Source organism: Pongo abelii, chromosome 8, assembly GCF_028885655.2.
Source record: "Pongo abelii isolate AG06213 chromosome 8, NHGRI_mPonAbe1-v2.0_pri, whole genome shotgun sequence".
In the NCBI taxonomy this organism is placed as follows: domain Eukaryota; kingdom Metazoa; phylum Chordata; class Mammalia; order Primates; family Hominidae; genus Pongo; species Pongo abelii.
Window position 1 is genome coordinate 70,666,594 of NC_071993.2, and position 18,691 is coordinate 70,685,284.

The 18,691-nt window shown below is 39.5% G+C and overlaps 1 protein-coding gene across 12 annotated transcripts in view; it reads left to right on the top strand.

Moving 5' to 3' along the window:
* CFAP70 (cilia and flagella associated protein 70) overlaps positions 1-18,691 on the top strand; it is a 97,599-nt gene that overhangs the window by 74,228 nt on the left and 4,680 nt on the right. For 6 of the 12 annotated variants that reach the window (XM_054523326.2, XM_054523329.2, XM_054523327.2 and 3 more), the window contains 4 exons: positions 1,668-1,820; positions 2,679-2,840; positions 4,262-4,351; positions 7,528-7,629. In XM_054523326.2, coding sequence (XP_054379301.2) covers positions 1,668-1,820; positions 2,679-2,840; positions 4,262-4,351; positions 7,528-7,629 — 507 coding nt within the window. Of the gene's footprint in view, positions 1-467; positions 1,172-1,477; positions 1,543-1,667; positions 1,821-2,678; positions 2,841-4,261; positions 4,352-7,527; positions 7,630-18,691 lie in introns of those variants that run through there. The other 6 variants (XM_054523332.2, XM_063727348.1, XM_054523328.2 and 3 more) reach the window with 5 other exon arrangements.

Below are 18,691 nucleotides of genomic sequence, written 5' to 3' on the forward strand. Positions count from 1 at the left end.
TATTTGGAAAAGGGCAAGTAGATGGAAAGATTTTAGCAAACTCCTTATTCTATCCATAATGGTATCTTTCAAGCTTACACATTTGTGAAACTTGTGATATTTGGTTGTGATATCAAATATGCTTTTGAGAGCATACTTTAAGCCCAACGGGAAGAACATCCAAACATGAACCACTCTTTGCACATGGCAGCAGAAGACCTCACGGCAAGTTCTGCTCCCTGTAGAATACCAACAGAGCTAAATCAGACTCTAAGGCATATGTTGCCTGATATCACTTTATTATGGGAATTCATTTTGTGAGTGTTGGGGGTTCACAGGAGCCAAATCATTCCCTTCTTCCCTTCTAGGTTAGATCCAATTAGAAACATACACAGTACTATGTGGGGGAATAAAAATATTAGCTTATTTTTATTGGTAAAACTGGGCTGGACAACATAACTAGCCCCACATTTGACTTACCCATGCAGTCACAGGTAGAGCAGCTGAAGAATTGAAGCCTCCTCTCAGAGAAGAAGAGCATCCTAGGAGGTCTGCGTATCACATGGCAAGCAAGAAGCATATTAATGAGCAAGCAGCAGGAGAGAGCAAGATTCAGGAGCCAAGAGTGTTTGGTTTTGATCCTGCCAAGTGCATGCCCTACTCGAGGGCAGACAAGCTCAAGAAAGGGCAAGAATTATTAACTGGGTGGGATTGAGCCACATTAAGCAGGAGCCTTTAACACATTAACCCTCCTCAAAATAGAAACAGACTCTCTTCTTCCACAGCTAAATAAGTCATTAGCCCCACCAGGTCAGAGACCCAGAAGGCAGGTAGAAAAAATAGCTGCAGCTGTTCCCTCTAGTATTCTCCTAAAAAGGTGTTAAGTATAATGTAGAATTTTCTACATTATAGGCTGAGATGGGAACAGTGGGAGATGAAAAGAAGGATTTACCCTCGACTTAAGAAGTATATCTAACTTTGTTAAATTTGTAGGTCTTATAAAGTGTAAAAAGCAAAGATTTGGCCAGGCATGGTGGCTCACCCCTATAATTCCAGAACTTTTGGGAAGCCAAGGCAGGAGGATTGCTTGAGGCCAGGAGGCTACAGTAAGCAGCCCTGGGTGACAGAGCAAGACCCTGTCTCTAAAAAAAAAAAACAAAAAAAAAAAAACCAAAATACAAAAATACAAAAATTGACCCAAAGTACAAAACTGGTAAACATAACCAATGTTTGGAGGTGGATCCAAAACAGACATTTATGTTTCTAAGATTTCAAGTCTAGATTGTTAGAAAGGCATTTTTACCTCACCTAAGTTTCCTTACAATGTCAGCTGCCTGAAAATGTTACCTCCTTTGTAAATTGGGTGGTTGATGATGTGTACCTTTGTCTGCTGCATAATACATGCAGTCTAACACTCACCTAGTATGATGACCAGCAAGACCAGAATTGTACAATATTGCAAGTTATTCACTTGGTAATGTCTTCATTTGGTGACTAGGTGAATAGCTGGTAATGGAACTATGAAGTGCAGAATGTTTGTAATTCACTCTTTACCTTTTGAAGGTGAGGATAATTATTTCATTCTGTAATACATTTCTTATTATTTATTATCAGAGACAGAATCCTTCAACCGAAAAAGACACAATGCAGCCATTTATATGTTCCTTATAATCTGATTATCCTTGCAGTATGTGCACAGAGTGCTTGCACATGAGCTGTTATGCCCTCAAGGAGGCCCCAGCTGTGAATATTACTTGGTGCTGGCCCAAACACACATTCTTAAGAAGGACTTTGCCAAGGCAGAGGAATACCTTCAACAAGCAGCCCAGATGGACTACCTGGTAATGACTTTTGCTAAAGCCTCTTGAGTCTGGAGAAGGGGCTTTATTTAAAGGTGGTGATGCCATATCACACGTAGATTTCTGGTGAACAGAGGTGGTGGTCATCAGCTGTCAGTAAACTCATCTCTCTATACCCTTCCATTTGCTTTTCTTAAGTAATCATGAGTTGGCTGGGCACGGTGGCTCATGACTGTAATCCCAGCACTTTGGGAGGCCGAGGCAGGCAGATCATGAGGTCAGGAGTTCAAGACCAGCCTGGCCAACATAGTGAAACCCCATCTCTACTAAAAATACAAAAAATTAGATGGGCGTGGTGGCGGATGCCTGTAATCCCAGCTACTCAGGAGGGTGAGGCAGGAGAATCGCTTGAACCTGGGAGGTGGAGGTTGCAGTGAGCAGAGATTGAGTCATTGCACTCCAGCCTGGGCGACAGTGCAAGACTCCATCTCAAAAAATAAAAATAAAAATAAAGTAATCATGAGTTTTGCAAAGGGCGGAGAAAAGGATATCTTTAGCTGATAGTGTTTATTTCAATTTTTCTAGATTTTTTATATTTTCTCATGTGAACAGTATTGGGGTTATGCTTGAATGTTTTTCTTAATATTTACTCCACACCCAAAATGGCTTTGAAGAATGCAAGAAAGAAATCTGAGGGCAGACCTAGAAAAATGTCTCCTTGTACAATTAAATGGTTATGTTTCTGAGTGCTCTTAGAAAAAGAAAACGGTTGATCTGAAAAAGAAAAGAAAAGAGAAAGGAAGTGGACAATCTATCTAAATTTAAATGTTAAACAAAGATCATCAATATACTTTTAAATACTACCTTATCCCATGTACTACTTGCTTTTCACTTTCCCAGAACCCCAATGTCTGGGGCCTGAAGGGCCATCTCTATTTTCTGAGTGGAAATCATTCTGAGGCCAAGGCATGCTATGAACGAACCATTAGCTTTGTAGTGGATGCTTCTGAGATGCACTTCATCTTCCTGCGACTGGGGCTCATCTATCTGGAAGAGAAAGAGGTGAAGGGTAGAGGATGGGGAATAACCCCATGGTCTGGGACCTGATTGTAATTCAAGCATTGACATCTATCTGTGTGGACTAAAACTAGTAATATAATAATGACACTTGTACATCCAAAGGTAAAGTGACTTGCCCAACATCAGACAACCAGTAATTAGTGGAAGCAGCATTCAAACTCAGGCAGGCTGAAACCAGAGTCTGTGATTTTAACCATTATCCTACTAAACAGTTCTTAAGAACTCAGTAAGTGTTATGTTAGCTAAAATTGTATTCGCAGTAGTAGAAACATCATTAGCTTGACTTACCTAACAGAAGGTATCATGGGCTTCAAAAGGACTTCTCTCCAAACTTTCTCCTAAACACAAAAGGTTATATTTAATCTAGCTGAGGCTAACCCCATTCCATAGGGCACTCTGACCTGACCGTGGAAGCAGTCCCTCCCCATATTTTGGGAAATATTCCGAGTTCTTTGGAAAAAAAAAAAAAAACCTTTCTTTTATGGAAAATTTCAATACATACAAAGTAATCAGAATAGAATGAAACACCATGGACCCATCATCTCACTATAACAATTATCAACATTCTGCCAAAGGCCTTTTGACTCCCCTGTTTTTGTTTTGACTTTATTCTATTTTTCCCATCAGAACACCCAGTTATCTTTTTATTTAATATAAAACAGCAACAGCAACAAGAAATTACAATGCTGTATGTTAAGTGGAAAGCTCACATAGGCTTGAGAGAAATCCCTGTCCCACTGTAGTGAAGTATATAAGGAAAAGTTTTCTTTCTGATGTCATTGAAAGCTGCATCTTCAGAGCACTGCTGACAGGCAGACCCCGGGCAAGCAGGTCTTAGGCTGTTTGCTGAGGCTCAGCTATAGATGTATCTCATGTTGGAGATACAGGACAAGAAATTGTCCCTTCACGGCTATGTCCTTTGAAAGTTTGTCTTTTGAGTTTTTCTAAAATTCTAAGATCTTTTACAACAAAGGGAATAGATTTCCAGAATGATGAGGCTGTATCAAGTATACCTTTTAGTCCAGAGATTGTATGTTTGTCATGCCACCACATGATGTTGCATTTAAGTGAAAGGGAGTAATCCATGAAATGGAGGTGGAATTCAGGTAATCATGATGGTTGCCCCCACTTTCAGTGTAACTCCTTGCCTCAACTCTTACAGAGACTATAAATGTCTTTGGAACTACTTCCAAGTGAAAGTCTGCCCTTTCATGTAATCTATCCATCTCCTCTCACCAATCTTCTTGCGATAACTCCCTTAAGGTAGACGTAAAAGTACAATTAAAGGACTTGCTTAACTTAGATTGTTCTGGAGAGCGACTATCAGAGATCCCATGATCATCCCAGCAATATGGGGTTTGAAGCTTCTAGAACAGTAGCTTAGTGGTGCTTTCTTTCTACAGTATGAAAAGGCAAAGAAAACCTATATGCAAGCCTGTAAGAGATCACCTTCATGCCTTACCTGGCTAGGACTGGGAATCGCCTGCTATCGGGTAAGAGGATGAAGGCTTGAGACTAGGGCTGTGGATACAGCTGACCTTGATTCCTTGGCCTTCCAAGCATCCTGGGGGTTTGTGATGACATTGGAATAGCAATCAGGGCTGTCTGCTGTAATGAAAAGTTGTTCTTCAAAGGTGTTCAGTGAACTGAAGGTCACTTAACTAGCTAGAAAAATAAAAGATCTTTTAAAAAAATCCCAGAAAAACCTGAACTAAGAAGCTACATAATAAAAAAATTTCATGTTATTTGGTATAGACACTCTTTTGTGATATTATCTGTAAGAAAAAGGTGATATGGGAGATGAAGAATCTATTCAAGTCAATTAAAGAAATTGATTGACACTTACTAAGCACTGTGACCCTTTGATATGCAGGAGGAGTTGCTGTAACTTCTGGCAGAAGCTTTTGCTCTGCTTCTCCTAAAAACGCTTTACTTAACCTTCCCTCATTTCCTCCAGTCTTCAAAGAGGCAAACATCCTCTTGTTCCTGCCTAATTTCTTCAGGTGTGTTATTGATTCCATGTCTCTCCCTTTCTTTGAATACCTTACTCACTTATTTATTTATTTATTTATTTATTTATTTTTTGAGATGGAGTCTCGCTCTGTCTCCCAGGCTAGAGTGCAGTGGTGCAGTGGTGTCACCTCAGCTCACTGCAACCTCTGCCTCCTGGGTTCAAGTGATCCTCCTGCCTCAGCCTCCTGAGTAGCTGGGATTACAGGTGCCCACCACCATGCCAGGCTAATTTTTGTATTTTTAGTAGAGATGGGGTTTCACCATATTGACCAGGCTGGTTTGGAACTCCTGACCTCAAGTGACCACCTGCCTTAGCCTCCCAAAGTGGAGGGATTACAGGTGTGAGCCACCTCACTTAGCCCCTCATTACTATTTTTCAGCCATAAAGATAATATGTGTTCATTATAGAAACTTTAGAAGAAGCCAGGAGCAGTGGCTCACACCTGTAATTCCAGCACTTTGGGAGGCTGAGGCTGAAGAATCTCTTGAACCTAGGAGTTTGAGAGAAACCAACCTGGGCAACAGAGCAAGACCCCCATCTCTACAAAAACATTAAAAATTAACCAGGCATGGTGGCATGTGCCTGTAGTCCCAGATACTTGGAAGGCTAAGGTGGGAGGATTGCTTGGTGGGAACACAGAAGTTAGAGGCTGCAGTGAGCCATGATTCTGCCACTGCAGTCCAGGCTGGGTGACAGAGCAAAACCTCATCTCTAAAAATAAATAGACAAATAGATACAAAATATGAAGAAAACATTAAAGTATCCATAACTCCACAAGTTGGTGATAACCACTGTTAACATTTGAATGCATTTTCCTCCCGTCTTTTTTTCATATATATGAAAGCAATTTTAATGTATAAAATGTAAATATTTACTGCTTTGTAACCTTTTTTCTACTTAACAGTATAGTATTGGTATCTTCTTATAGCTCTGTCACCCAGGCTGGAGTGCAGTGGCACCATCTTGGCTCACTGCAACCTCTGCCTCCTGGGTTCAAGTCATTCTCCTGCCTCAGCCTCCTGAATAGCTGGGATTACAGGCGTGTGCCACCACACCCAGCTAATTTTTGTGTTTTTAATAGACACGGGATTTTGCCATGTTGGCCAGGCTGGTCTCGAACTCCTGTCCTCAGGTGATCCTTCCACCTCAGCCTCCCAAAGTGCTGGGATTACAGGCGTGAGCCACCGCACCCGGCCTGTGTTTTGTTTTTCACACATCTGTCAGTGAGCTCTTTGAGGGCAGCTATTGTATTTTATTTATTTACTTGAGACAGGGTCTTGCTGTGTCACCCAGGCTGGTGTACAGTGGCTCAATCTCAGCTCGTTGCAATCCCTGCCTCCAGGGCTTGGTTGATCATCCTGCCTCAGCCTCCTGAGTACCTGGGACTACAGGATTTTATTTTTTTACTCCCAGCATCTAGCATACTGCCTGACACAGAGCAAATCCTTGGCAAATGTAGGTTGATTAAATAATGAATCAATGTCTCAGAGACTTCAAAGTGTGGGCCAAAGTATGGGTGTGGGTGAAAGGCCGTCTCTTATCTTTGGCCTAGAAACCCATTATTTAATTATTTTAAAGCAGAAAAAGTAGGCTGGGCACGGGTGGCTCATGCCTGTAATCCCAGCACTTTGGGAGGCCAAGGTGGGCAGATCACTTGAGGCCAAGAGTTTGACAGTCTGGCCAACATGGTGAAACCCCATCTGTACTAAAAATACAAAAATTAGCCGGGTGTGGTGGCGGGCACCTGTAATTCTAGCTACTTGGGAGGCTGAGGCAGGAGAATTGATTAAACCTGGGAGGCGGAGGTTGCAGTGAGCCGAAATCACGCCATTGCACTCCAGTCTGGGCAGCACAGCGAGACTCTGTCGAAGAGAAGAGAAGAGGAAAAGAAAAGAGAAAAGAAAAGGGGGGGGGAGGGGAGGGGAGAGGAGAGAGGAGAGGAAAGGAAAGAGAGGAGAGGAGAGGAAAGAAAAGAGAAAAGAAAAGAAAAGAGAAGAGCTACTTTACTGGGGAAGGGAGAGCCTTTTGGAATGTTTTACAAAGCAACAAAGCAAACTCACAGTTTTAGGAAGCAGCAACAATTTCCATGTGCCCAGAGCTCAGAGTGCACCCTAGAGTCTCTGAATACTGCCTTGATTGCTCGGGATTGGGCTGTTAATAACTGATACTAGGGGAAAGAAAGCTTTCTGGACAACAGTATTTCAACAGGCAAATCAGATTTTTACCTCAAGAAAAGGATGCACAATGTAAAGAAAAAAAACTATAAATGTATCTGACAGCCCACTGTGTGTGGAGAAATCACTGAATGATGCACACATGAGAGTGAGTTCCTGTGGATTTCCAATCTTGCACCTGAAGCTCCATGGTTTATAGATGTCCTGATGGGACCGCTGTAGAGGGAAGGAAGAAAGGGGTATAAGTTAAGAGCTTACTAGGCAGGGCTTCAGAATCCCCGACCTGGCTTTTTAATCAGAGCTCTTCTACTTTTAATTGGTTCATATATTGAACCACCACATAAGATTTCCTTTGAAGAAAAGAGTTCTGATGCTAAAAATATTAAAAAGTTGAAAACCATTGGTATAGGTCATATACACCAGTATTATTGGGACATAGTGGTTTCAGCTAAGCTAACTCATGTCTCATTTTTCTGTCAAGCTGGAGGAGCTCACAGAGGCTGAGGATGCTCTCTCTGAAGCCAATGCATTGAACAACTACAATGCTGAAGTATGGGCATATCTGGCTCTGGTCTGCCTGAAAGTGAGTGTTTATTATCCTTACACAATGCCCTTTTAGGGCACAGAGGTGAGGGATCAAGTAAGCAAGGGGCAGCAGATGGCCATTAATGCATGGTAACTGAAATCTGATAAGCTCTAGGTGTAAATCATTATGCTGATGACAAAGGAAGGGCCAAGTCTGGGCAGGCTGTACTTGGAACATGCTTAAAAATAATATATTTAGGTGTGTTTCTCTGGAAAGGAAGTTCTAAAAATAGCAATATTGTATCTAAAAATAGGAGCAACATAAACTAGGTCACAGATTGATGAAGGAGATGTTCTACTAGTGTTTCTGAATCATTTCTTCCCATTGAAATGCTGGCTGAGGGTGCTTGTCCTTGATTTAGACGGGATATTGGGTGGAGGGTAATGTGGGAGTTCATGATAGGTGCTTTACCTATTAAAAATAACTCTCCCATAGTTAGACTTAAATAGCTTGTGTATCAGTCTAAGATCAGATTGGGAATAATGAGAGTAGCCCTCAGTTTTCCACTGGACAGTATGACACCAAATTGGCAGGAAGTATTATTATAAGAGAAATGAACAAAACAAAAATTACTAGATTTTCTCTTTAGTGTAAATATCCCAAATATCAATATTTTAAAAATACCTGAGGTCTGGCCGGGTGTAGTGGCTCACGTTTGTAACCCCAGCAATTTGGGAGGCTGAGGCAGGTGGATTGCTTGAGCTCAGGAGTTCAAGACCAGCCTGGGGAACATGGCAAAACCCTGCCTCTTCAAAAAATTAACCAGGGATGGTGGGGAGCGCCTGTGGTCCCAGCTACTTTTGAGGGTTGGGGTAGGAGGATCACTTGAGCCTGGGAGGCAGAAGTTGCAGGGTGCTGAGATTGTGCCACTGCACTCCAACCTGGGTGACGGAGTGAGACCTCGTCTCAAAAAAAAAGAAAAAAAAAACAAATAAAAAGAGTTCTTACCCCAGCTCTCCCCTAACTAGCTCTAGGATCTGAGGCAAGTCACTTAACTTTATTGGGCCTCAATTTCCTCATCTTTAAACTAAAAGGGCCAGTATGGAAGACCATAATATGCTTCTTTTAGAAATTGATCAGTCAAATAGGAAGAAAAATAGGATATATATACAGATGTATAACCCATTTAACAGGTTTGAGTTCAAACACCAATGTAGAACTCTTCACTTAACAATGAGAGGACACATATTATTTTCAAGTACAAATGAGTTATTTATAAAGGTTGACCACATGCGAAACCAGAAAGAGGGGTTCAACAAATACATACAGATCACACGGCAGTAAAATTATAAATCAACAACTAAAAGCCCAAAAGACTCATATACCTTTGGAAACTGAAAACATGCTTGTAATTAATTAATAAGTCAATGAAGAAACCTTGTGACACTTCAAATATGAAGTCTTCTGTGCTAGGTAGAATTCTAAAGATGGCCCCCTCCCCTAAGATTAATCTGTTAAACACTAATGTAGGTACTGCTGTAAAATGATTTTGCAGATGTAAATAAAATACCAAATCAGTTGACATTAAAATACAGAGATTATCTGGGTGGACCTGACCCAGTCAGGTAAGTCTTCTAAAAGCAGAGAGTTTTCTCTGGTGGTGGGAGCAGAAAGGAAGTCAGATTTGAAACATAAGAATCATTCAGTATAGCATCCCTGGCTTGAATATGGAGAAGGACCACATGTCAAGGAATGTGGGTGGCATCTAGAAGCTAACAGCAGCCCCTGCTGAGAGCCAGCAAGGAAATAGGGACCTTCTAGGAACCTACAAGCACAAAGAACTGAATTCTACCAACAACCTGAATAAGCTTGGGAGTACATTCTTCTCCAGAGCCTGCAAATAAGAACTCAGCATAGATGACACCTTGATTTTGGCCTTGTGAGACCCTAAGCAAAGAACTAGTTGAATAATGTCAGGCTTCTGATCTATGGAAAATGTGATATGATAAATGGGTGTTATACACAGCAGTAGAAAATTAGGCTTTATAGTAGATTTTTATAATAATGGTCCCCATTTAATTATGCTGTCATGTCCACATCCTTTGCAATGTTATGTTGCCACTCACTCCCGCCAAGAGACGGAGTCTCTTTCTCATTTCTCCACCCCCTTGAATCTAAGCTAAACTTGTGACTTTCCCTGACCAGTAGAATATGGTGGAAGTGACATTGTGTGAATTCTCAGAGGTTAGGCTTTTAGAAGCCTTCAGCCACCACTCTTGAAACTCTGGGACCACTGTGCTGTGAAGAAGCCCAGTTTAGCCTGTAGAAGGCTATAGGAGTCCACATGGAAGAGAACTCAACCACTCCAGCCAACAGCCAACATTAACTGCTATTTGAGTAAGGTTTTCTTGGATCCTCCAGTCCTAGCCAAATTGTCATATGACCTCAGCTGCATGAGTGATCTCAGGGAAAACCAGCAAAACAGACCAAATTACCTGTAGAATTTTGAGAAATAACATATTATGTTTTAAGCCATTAAGTTTTGGGTTGGTTTGTTATACTTCAGTACATAACTGAAATGAGGCTGAATAAAAACAAAGCCAATATATATTAGAATTATGGGATAAAATTAAAGCAATAAATAGAGGGTAATTTATAGCCTTAAATACATATGTTAGAAACAAAAATTGAAAATCAATGAATTAATTATTTAAATAAATAAAGTAGTAAAGGGAAAGCAAGGAAACCCAAATGATAATTGAGAAAATGATAAGGAGTAGAAATAAATGAAAATTTCAACAAGGACATAATAGGATTAACAAAATTATGAGCTGTTTTTTGCAGAGACTAGTGAACAGACAAACGTCTTGCATGACTAAGAATTTTGTTTAAAATGGAAAGACACAAATAATATTAGCAGCAAAAAGGAGACTAAATTAAAATCATAGGCTATTCTTATTCTACTAATTATTTAAAAAACTAAATCATTGGCTAAAATTAATACCCATTCATGACTTTTTAAAAAAGCAAACTAGCTTTTTTAAAATCTGAAACTACATGTCCCAAAATCTAAACTATTATATGAAATGGTGAAAAGTTAGAAGCATTCCTTTTGAAGTCAGGAACAAGATAAGGAAAATGTTATTGTCACTTCTACTTGAAACTATACTGGAGGTTCCATTAAGGCAATAACACATACACATACACACATAAAAGAAACCGAAGGTAAAAGGATTAGGTATGAACCCAAGAAAATCTACAAGCAAACTGAAATATGTAATAAAAGAGTTCACTACTGAAATGGTAGATAAAAAACTAACAATGATGGTTACTAGTCAGGGCAGTCATTGGGGTACAGGGTGTATAGGGAGACGGGTGGAAGCAAAACTCATTGTATGCTTTATTATATCCTTTTGACTTTTGAGTAATATAAATGTAGTCAATGAAGATTAACACAAAGAAGTGGATGGACAAAGTTGCTGGATAAAAGATCAATATAAAAATCAATGTCATCAAAATCAGAACAATCAATTTGAAAGTCTGATTTTTAAAATCCCATTCAAGACCTGTGTGGAGAAAATCATAAAACTTTATTGTAAAAGAAAATCTAATAGTCGGAAAGATATACCATATCCATGGGCAGGAAGTTTTGATGACATAAAGATGAAAGTTTTCCCTAAGTTAATATCTAAGTTTAAGGCAATTCCAATAAAAATAATAACATAAGATTTTCAAGGAACTTGATGAGATAAATCCTAAAATTCACTTGGTTGAATAAAGGCCAAAAAAAAAAAAATAGCTATGACAGTATGGAAGAAAGAGTAAGGAGGAAGGGCTTTCCTATTAAATATCAAGCCTTATCATGAAGTTGCAACAATTAACACTGAGTACTATTAGTGTAAGAGTAGGTAAGTGAAACAATTGGCAGACAGAAATAGACTGATATATATATGGAAACTTAGGTTTTGAGTAGATAGTATTTAAAAGTAATTGGAGTTTTCTAGAAATGTACTATGATGCGCTTCCTCTAGCAATTTGAAAATGAGTGTGCACAAGTTATTAATTACAGTATTATTGCAATTGCAAAATAATGGAAACAACCTAAATGGAGTTCATTTATTAAACATGGGAGAATGTTTAAATAAACTATGGTATATTCACATAATGGAATACTATGCAGCTGAATAAAAATAATGAGGAAGATCTCTATGAACTAATGTGGAATGATTTTCAGTTTATATTATTAAGTAAAAAAAGTGAAGTGCAAGATTATACCACCTTTTGTATAAGAAAGAAGGAAAAAGAAGAAAATATACACGAATCTCTTCTTCTTCTTCTTTTTTTTTTTTTTTTTTTTTTTTGAGACGGAGTCTCGCTGTCGCCCAGGCTGGAGTGCAGTGGCGCTATCTGGGCTCACTGCAAGCTCCGCCTCCCAGGTTCGCCATTCTCCTGCCTCAGCCTCCCGAGTAGCTGGGACTACAGGCGCTGGCCACCACGCTCGGCTAATTTTTTGTATTTTTAGTAGAGACAGGGTTTCACCGTGTTAGCCAGGATGGTCTCGATCTTCTGACCTCGTGATCCGCCCGCCTCGGCCTCCCAAAGTGCTGGGATTACAGGCGTGAGCCACCGAGCCCGGCCGAATCTCTTCTTTAGTGCAAAAAGAAGCAGAGGAAGGATAAACCGAGATTAATGAGAGTAGATTCTACAGGACATCAGTGGGCATGGGTAGAGGAGGGAGGAAATGAGAGGGATGACACTGTGATGTCCCTTTTTGTAGAGTTCTGACTTTTGGGACAATGCTAATGTTTCGTATATTTTTTAAAAAAGAAAATCAGCAAGAAATGGGGAGACCACATAATTATGCACAAACAAAACCAAATAAAATTGTATTTCAAATGAATAACGTAATTACACTGACAATGCAGAAAAATAATTAACTCATGGTACTTTTGAAAACATTCTTTGCAATGTAGACTAATACATACTATATTATCAGGCTAAAGAGAAAAAACCTTTATACACATTTTAGAGTATAGCTTTAGGCTTCATTTTTGCAAAGGCATGAGTTAGCAGTTCTGATATTACTAGGTATTCTATGATTTAACAAATAATTATGTTGTGGATAATGGGAATCATATTTTTCACTGTGCTTCAAATGAAGTTACAAATGTGGAAACAAGAAGGATAGAACGACCTTGTAGTGGTGGATTAGAATGGGAGATACTGATAAGAGCTTATTGTTTGATAGATTAAATAGATACAGGTATAAATAGGTATATAGAAATATATGTGTATTTATAGAAATATATTCATATGTGTCTAAAAACCTATATCTCAAAAATAAATAGTGGTGGCAGGGGGCATAAGTACATCTAATGCTCAGGTCTTGGTTTCTAAATCCATTTAAGAAACTAGGGCATTTGTCCAGTTTAGAAAGAAAGGGTTTGTTGGGGGACCAGAGGCTTCTTGGAAGATGGCCAAAAATTCCAGAACTAGTGCACAGAAAGTAAAAGATGAGTCTGAGATCTTGTTGAGTCAGAAAGTAAAAAATGTTCAAAGAAAGACTGGCACATATCAAAACAGCATAGGGAAAAAATAAAAGAAACACGAACTAGCTTAAAGTGGGGACTCCTGCTGGCTAAAACAACGATAATTTGAGCATCCAAATAAATAATTGTAGAAAAGGATTACAAATAAGAATCTATGAGCCCACAGTGATATAATTAAACAAATAAGTGGTAGAGAAAGGAAAGCTTACAGTCAAAGGCCAAGTGCTAAATGTATGAAGAATGATGGAATTGGAAAATCGCACTTTGGAAACCATCATAATAGATTCAGTGGACAATCATCAATGTATGCTAAAATTATGGTTGAAAAGTTCAAGGAGTAAGAAAATATTTCATAGTCTCAAAGTACCTCCCCACAAGATACCTATTAATTACAAAGGGGAAAATAGTAACATTAGAGCAGAAAAACCTGGCAATGTAATAAATGATCAAAGTTAACATCACAAGTATTGAGATAAGCAGCTTGTGCTTCCTGATATGGTGCACTGAGACCAGAACATTTTTATGGTATTCCTGTTAAAAGTTCATAACCTAATATGATTATGAGGGAACATCAGACAAACATGAATTGGGGAATAGTTTACAAAATAGCGCTCTATTTTAAAAAATGCCAATGTCACGAAACACAAAGACTCAAGAACTATTCCAGATTAAAAGAAACTGGAGACATAAATAATGAATACAATGCATGATCTTGGATTTTATTTTCTTATAAAGGACATTATTGGGCTGGGCGTGGTGGCTCATGCCTGTAATCCCGGCACTTTGGGAGGCCAATTGAGCCCTGGAATTTAAGAACAGCCTGGGCGACATAGTGATACCTTATCTCTACAAAATATTAAAAAAATTAGCTGGGCATGATGGCACCTTGTAGTCCCAGCTACTTGGGAGGCTGAGGTGGGAGGATTGCTTGAGCCCAGGAGGTTGAGGCAGCAGTGAGCTGTGTTCACACCACTACACTCCAGTCTGGGTGACACAGCAAGATCCTGTCTCAAATAAATGAATGAGTGAATGAAGAAATGAATGAATGATATTATTGGAACAATTGGAAAAATCTTGATAAGGTATATAGATTAGATAATAGTATTCTACCTATACTAACTTCCTGATTGTGATAATTGTACTGTGGTTATATAGGAGAATATCCTTGATTTTAGAAAACACATTCTGAAGTATTAAAATTGAATCATATCTCTAATTTACTTGCAAATGTTCAGGAAGAGTTAGGTGTGTGTTTATGTAGATATACACACACATATATACTTTAACTTTTCTATATATTTTTAAGTTTTCTATATTTTTCTAACTTTTATACACACACACATACAGTAATCCCTCCTTGTCCCCCAGGGATATGTGCCAAGACCCCCCCAGTGGATACCTGTAACAAAGGATAGTACTGAATCCTATATATACTATGCATGAATTTCTTTTTTAAAATAATTATTAAAAATTTTTTTCTAATAGCCCACAGGTGCTACTAAATATGCACAATTTCTTTTTCCTTCTTCACAATTTCATGGATAAAAGATAAGTTCATTACACAGATCTTAGCAACCTCAGCATACATTTTTTTTCTTTCCTGATTAAGTCAAGAGCTTTCACCTTTTCATGAAAAGGAAGCACTTTATGGCTTCTCTTTTGCATATCCAAATTGCCAGCATCACTACTTTTGTGCTATGAATCCATTATTAAGTAAAATAAGGATGGCTTGAATACAAGCACTGTGAGACCATGACAGCTGATCTGATAACGGAGAGGGCTATGAAGTGACTAACTGGCAGGTAGTGTCTACTGTGGGGATATGCTGGATAAAGGGATGACTCACATCCTGGGAGGGATGGCACAAGATTTCATCACGCTCTTCATCATAGCAGTGTGCAATTTAAAACTTATGAATTGTTTATTTCTGGAATTTTCTATGTAATATTTTCAGATCTTGGTGGGCTGAGGTTGATCTTGGGTAAGTGAAGGTGTGGAAAGCAAAACCTCAGATAAGGGAGACTACTGTATACATATATATATGTATACAGTACATGTATTCTTTCCTGAGAGAAGGAAGAGAGAACTGTTTTTGTAACTTTTATTTAATCTGAAATTATGTCCAAAAAATTTTAAAATACCCTTTAAAATAATGCAGATTGACACCACACTACACACCCACTAGAATAGCTTAAATCAAAAAGACAGGCCAGGCATGGTGGCTCATGCCTGTAATCCCAGCACTTTGGGAGGCTCAAGCAGGCAAATCGCTTGAGCCTGGGAGTTTGAGACCAGCTTGGACAGCATGGTGAAACCCCATCTGATATATTTTGGCTGTGTCTCTACCCAAATCTCATCTTGAATTGTAACTCCCACAATTCCCACTTGTTGTGGAAGGAACCAGGTAGGAGGTGATTGAATTATGGGGGTGGCTCTTTTCTGCACTGTTCTCCTGGTAGTGAATGAGTCTCACAAGATCTGATGGTTTTAAAAATGGGAGTTTCCCTACACAAGCTTCTTTTTGCCTGCTACCATCCACGTAAGACGTGACTTGCTCCTCTTTGCCTTCCACCATGATTGTGAGGCCTCGCCAGCCACTTGGAATTGTGAGTCCAATTAAACCTCTTTCCTTTGTAAATTGCCCAGTCTCTGGTATGTCTTTATCAGCAGCATGAAAACTGACTTAATACAGTAAATAAAAAATACAAAAAAATACAAAGATTAGCCAGGGGTGGTGGCGTGTGCCTGTAGTCCCGTGTACTTGGGAGGCTGAGATGAGAGAATCACCTTTTCCTGGAAGGTTGAGGCTGCAGTGAGCCCCTGTGATGGCACCACTGCACTCCAGCCTGGGTGACAGAATGAGATCTTGTCTCAAAAAACAAAAACAAAAACAAAAAAACAGATAGACAATGCCAAGTATTATCAAGGATGTGGATAAACTGGAATCCTCATACATTACTGGTAGGGTTGTAAATTGGTACAACCACTTTGGAAAACAGTTTGTCCGATTCTTAAAAAAGTTACATATATTTACCATATGTCCCAGCAATTCTACTTCTCTATATCTAGCCAAGAGAAATGAAGACATATGTCCACACAAAAATTTGTGTATGAATTTTTATCACAGCATTTAATAATAGCACAAAACTGGGAACATTTTACATGTCCATCAGTGAATGGGTAAATAAAATGAGGAATATTTATACAATGGAGTACTACTCAGCAGTTAAAATGAAATTCTGATTCATGTAACAATATGGATAAATCTCAAAAATATTATGGTAAGTGAAAAAAGCAAAGCACAGAAGACTATATATTATTTGATTCTATTTATTTGAAATAAGGAAAATAGATCAATGGTTGCCTGGAGCTAAAGGTGAGGATGGAGAGTAACTGCAAACAGGCATGAAAGAACTTTTTGGAGTAATAGGAGTCTTCTAACACTGGATTGTGCTGATGCTTGCACAACATAACGTTAAAATTAGTGAATTTTATGGTATGTAAGTTATGCCTTAATATAACTATTTTTTTATAAAGACACTATATAGCACCTGCAAAATGAGAAACAAATGGATTCTTCACTAAATGGTGATGGGACAACTGGCTACTATCCATATTAAAAAAAAAATTAGTTCCTTACCTCACACACCACACACAATTCCAACTGGTTTAAAGACCTAAGTTTTTTTCTTAAGAGACACGGTCTTGCTCTGTTGCTGAGGCTGGAGTGCAGTGCAGTAGGATGATCCTGGGCTCAAGGGATCCTCCCGTTTCAGCCTCCTGAGTAACTGGGACTACAGGCATGCACCACCACTCCTGGATAATTTATTTTATTTTATTATGTGTAGAGACAGAGTCTCACTATGTTGCCCAGGCTAGTCTTGAACTCCTGGACTCAAGTAATCCTCATGCCTCAGCCTTCCAAAGAGCTGTGATGATAGGCATGAGCCTCTGTGCCCAGCCCTAACGATCTAAGATCTAAGCCTTTTTTTTTCTTTTTTTTTTTGAGACAGGGTCTTGCTCTGGTACCCAGGCTGGAATGCCGTGGCCGGAACACAGCTCACTTGCTGCCTCGACCTTCTAGGCTCAAATGATCCTACTGCCTCAGCCCTCCAAGTAGCTGGGACAACAGATGTGTACCACCATGCCTAATTTTTTCATTTTTTGTAGAGACAGAGTCCCACCATGTTGCCCAGGCTGGTCTTAAACACGTGGGCTTGAGTGATCTTTCCCCCTCAGCCTTGCAAAGTGCGGGGATTACAGGCATGAACTGCTGCACCCAGCCCTGTGCCCATTTTAAAATCAGATTGTAGAGTTTTTTCCTTATTGTAGCAGCTACTTATATAACCTGGATGCTAATCCTCTATTAGTTATAAATTCTGCAAATATTTATAATAAGTCCTTAAACTTTATTTTAGTGTCATTTGTTATACATGAGTTTCCAACTTTAAAGTTGTGGGAAAAATCACTTGAGCCTGGAATGTTGAGGCTGCAGTGAGCTGTGATTGTGCCACTGCACTCCAGCCTGAATGACAGAGCCAGACCCTGTCTCAAAAAAGAAAAAACAAAGGAGGGGGAGGGGCATGGGGAACAACATAGGAATATGCAGTTTGCTAATGTGGAGACTGTAAAAGTTAATACATGTATGAGAAGAAGCTCTGTGTCACTAGTAAGCATAAGAATGCAACTTAGAATAATGATGTGGCAGAAATTCACAGCCATCAGATTGGCAAAAATTAAAGTATGGTATTAGCACTTACCGGGGTAACCAGCCCCCAATATTTCAATGTAGGTTTTTTTCTATTTTCCCTAAGTGTCGGCCGGTCTGAGAAATAAAGGGAAAGAGTACAAAAAAGAGAAATTTTAATCTGGGTGTCCGGGGGTGACATCACATGTCGGCAGGTTCCGTGATGCCCCCTGAGCCACAAAACCAGCAAGTTTTTATTATGGATTTCAAAAGGGGAGGGGTGTACGAATAGGGTGTGGGTCACACAGATCACATGCTTCAAGGGCAATAAAATATCACAAGGCAAATGGGGACAGAGCGAGATCACAGGACCAGGGCGAAATTAGAATTGCTGATGAAGTTTCATGTCCCACTGGGCATGCATTATCAGTGATAACGTCTTATCAGGAGACAGGGTTTGAGAGCAGACAACTGGTCTGACTAAAATTTACTAGGCAAGAATTTCCTAATCCTAATAAGCCTGGGGGCACTACAGGAAACCGGGGCTTTTTTCATCCCTTATCTACAACCATATAAGAGAGACACTCCCACAGCGGCCATTTTAGAGACCTACCCCTGGGAATGCATTCTCTTTCTCAGGGCTGTTCTTGCTGAGAAAAAGAATTCAGCGATATTTCTCCTATTCGCTTTTGTAAGAAGAGAAATATGACTCTGTTCTGTCAGGCCCCACAGGCAGTCAGGCCCAATAGTTATTTCCCTTGTTCCCTGAAAATCAAAGCCATCCTGTTCCTTTTGGATGCCCAGATTTCATATTGTTCAAACACACATGCTCTACAAACAATTTGTGCAGATAATGCAATCATCACAGGATCCTGAGGCGACA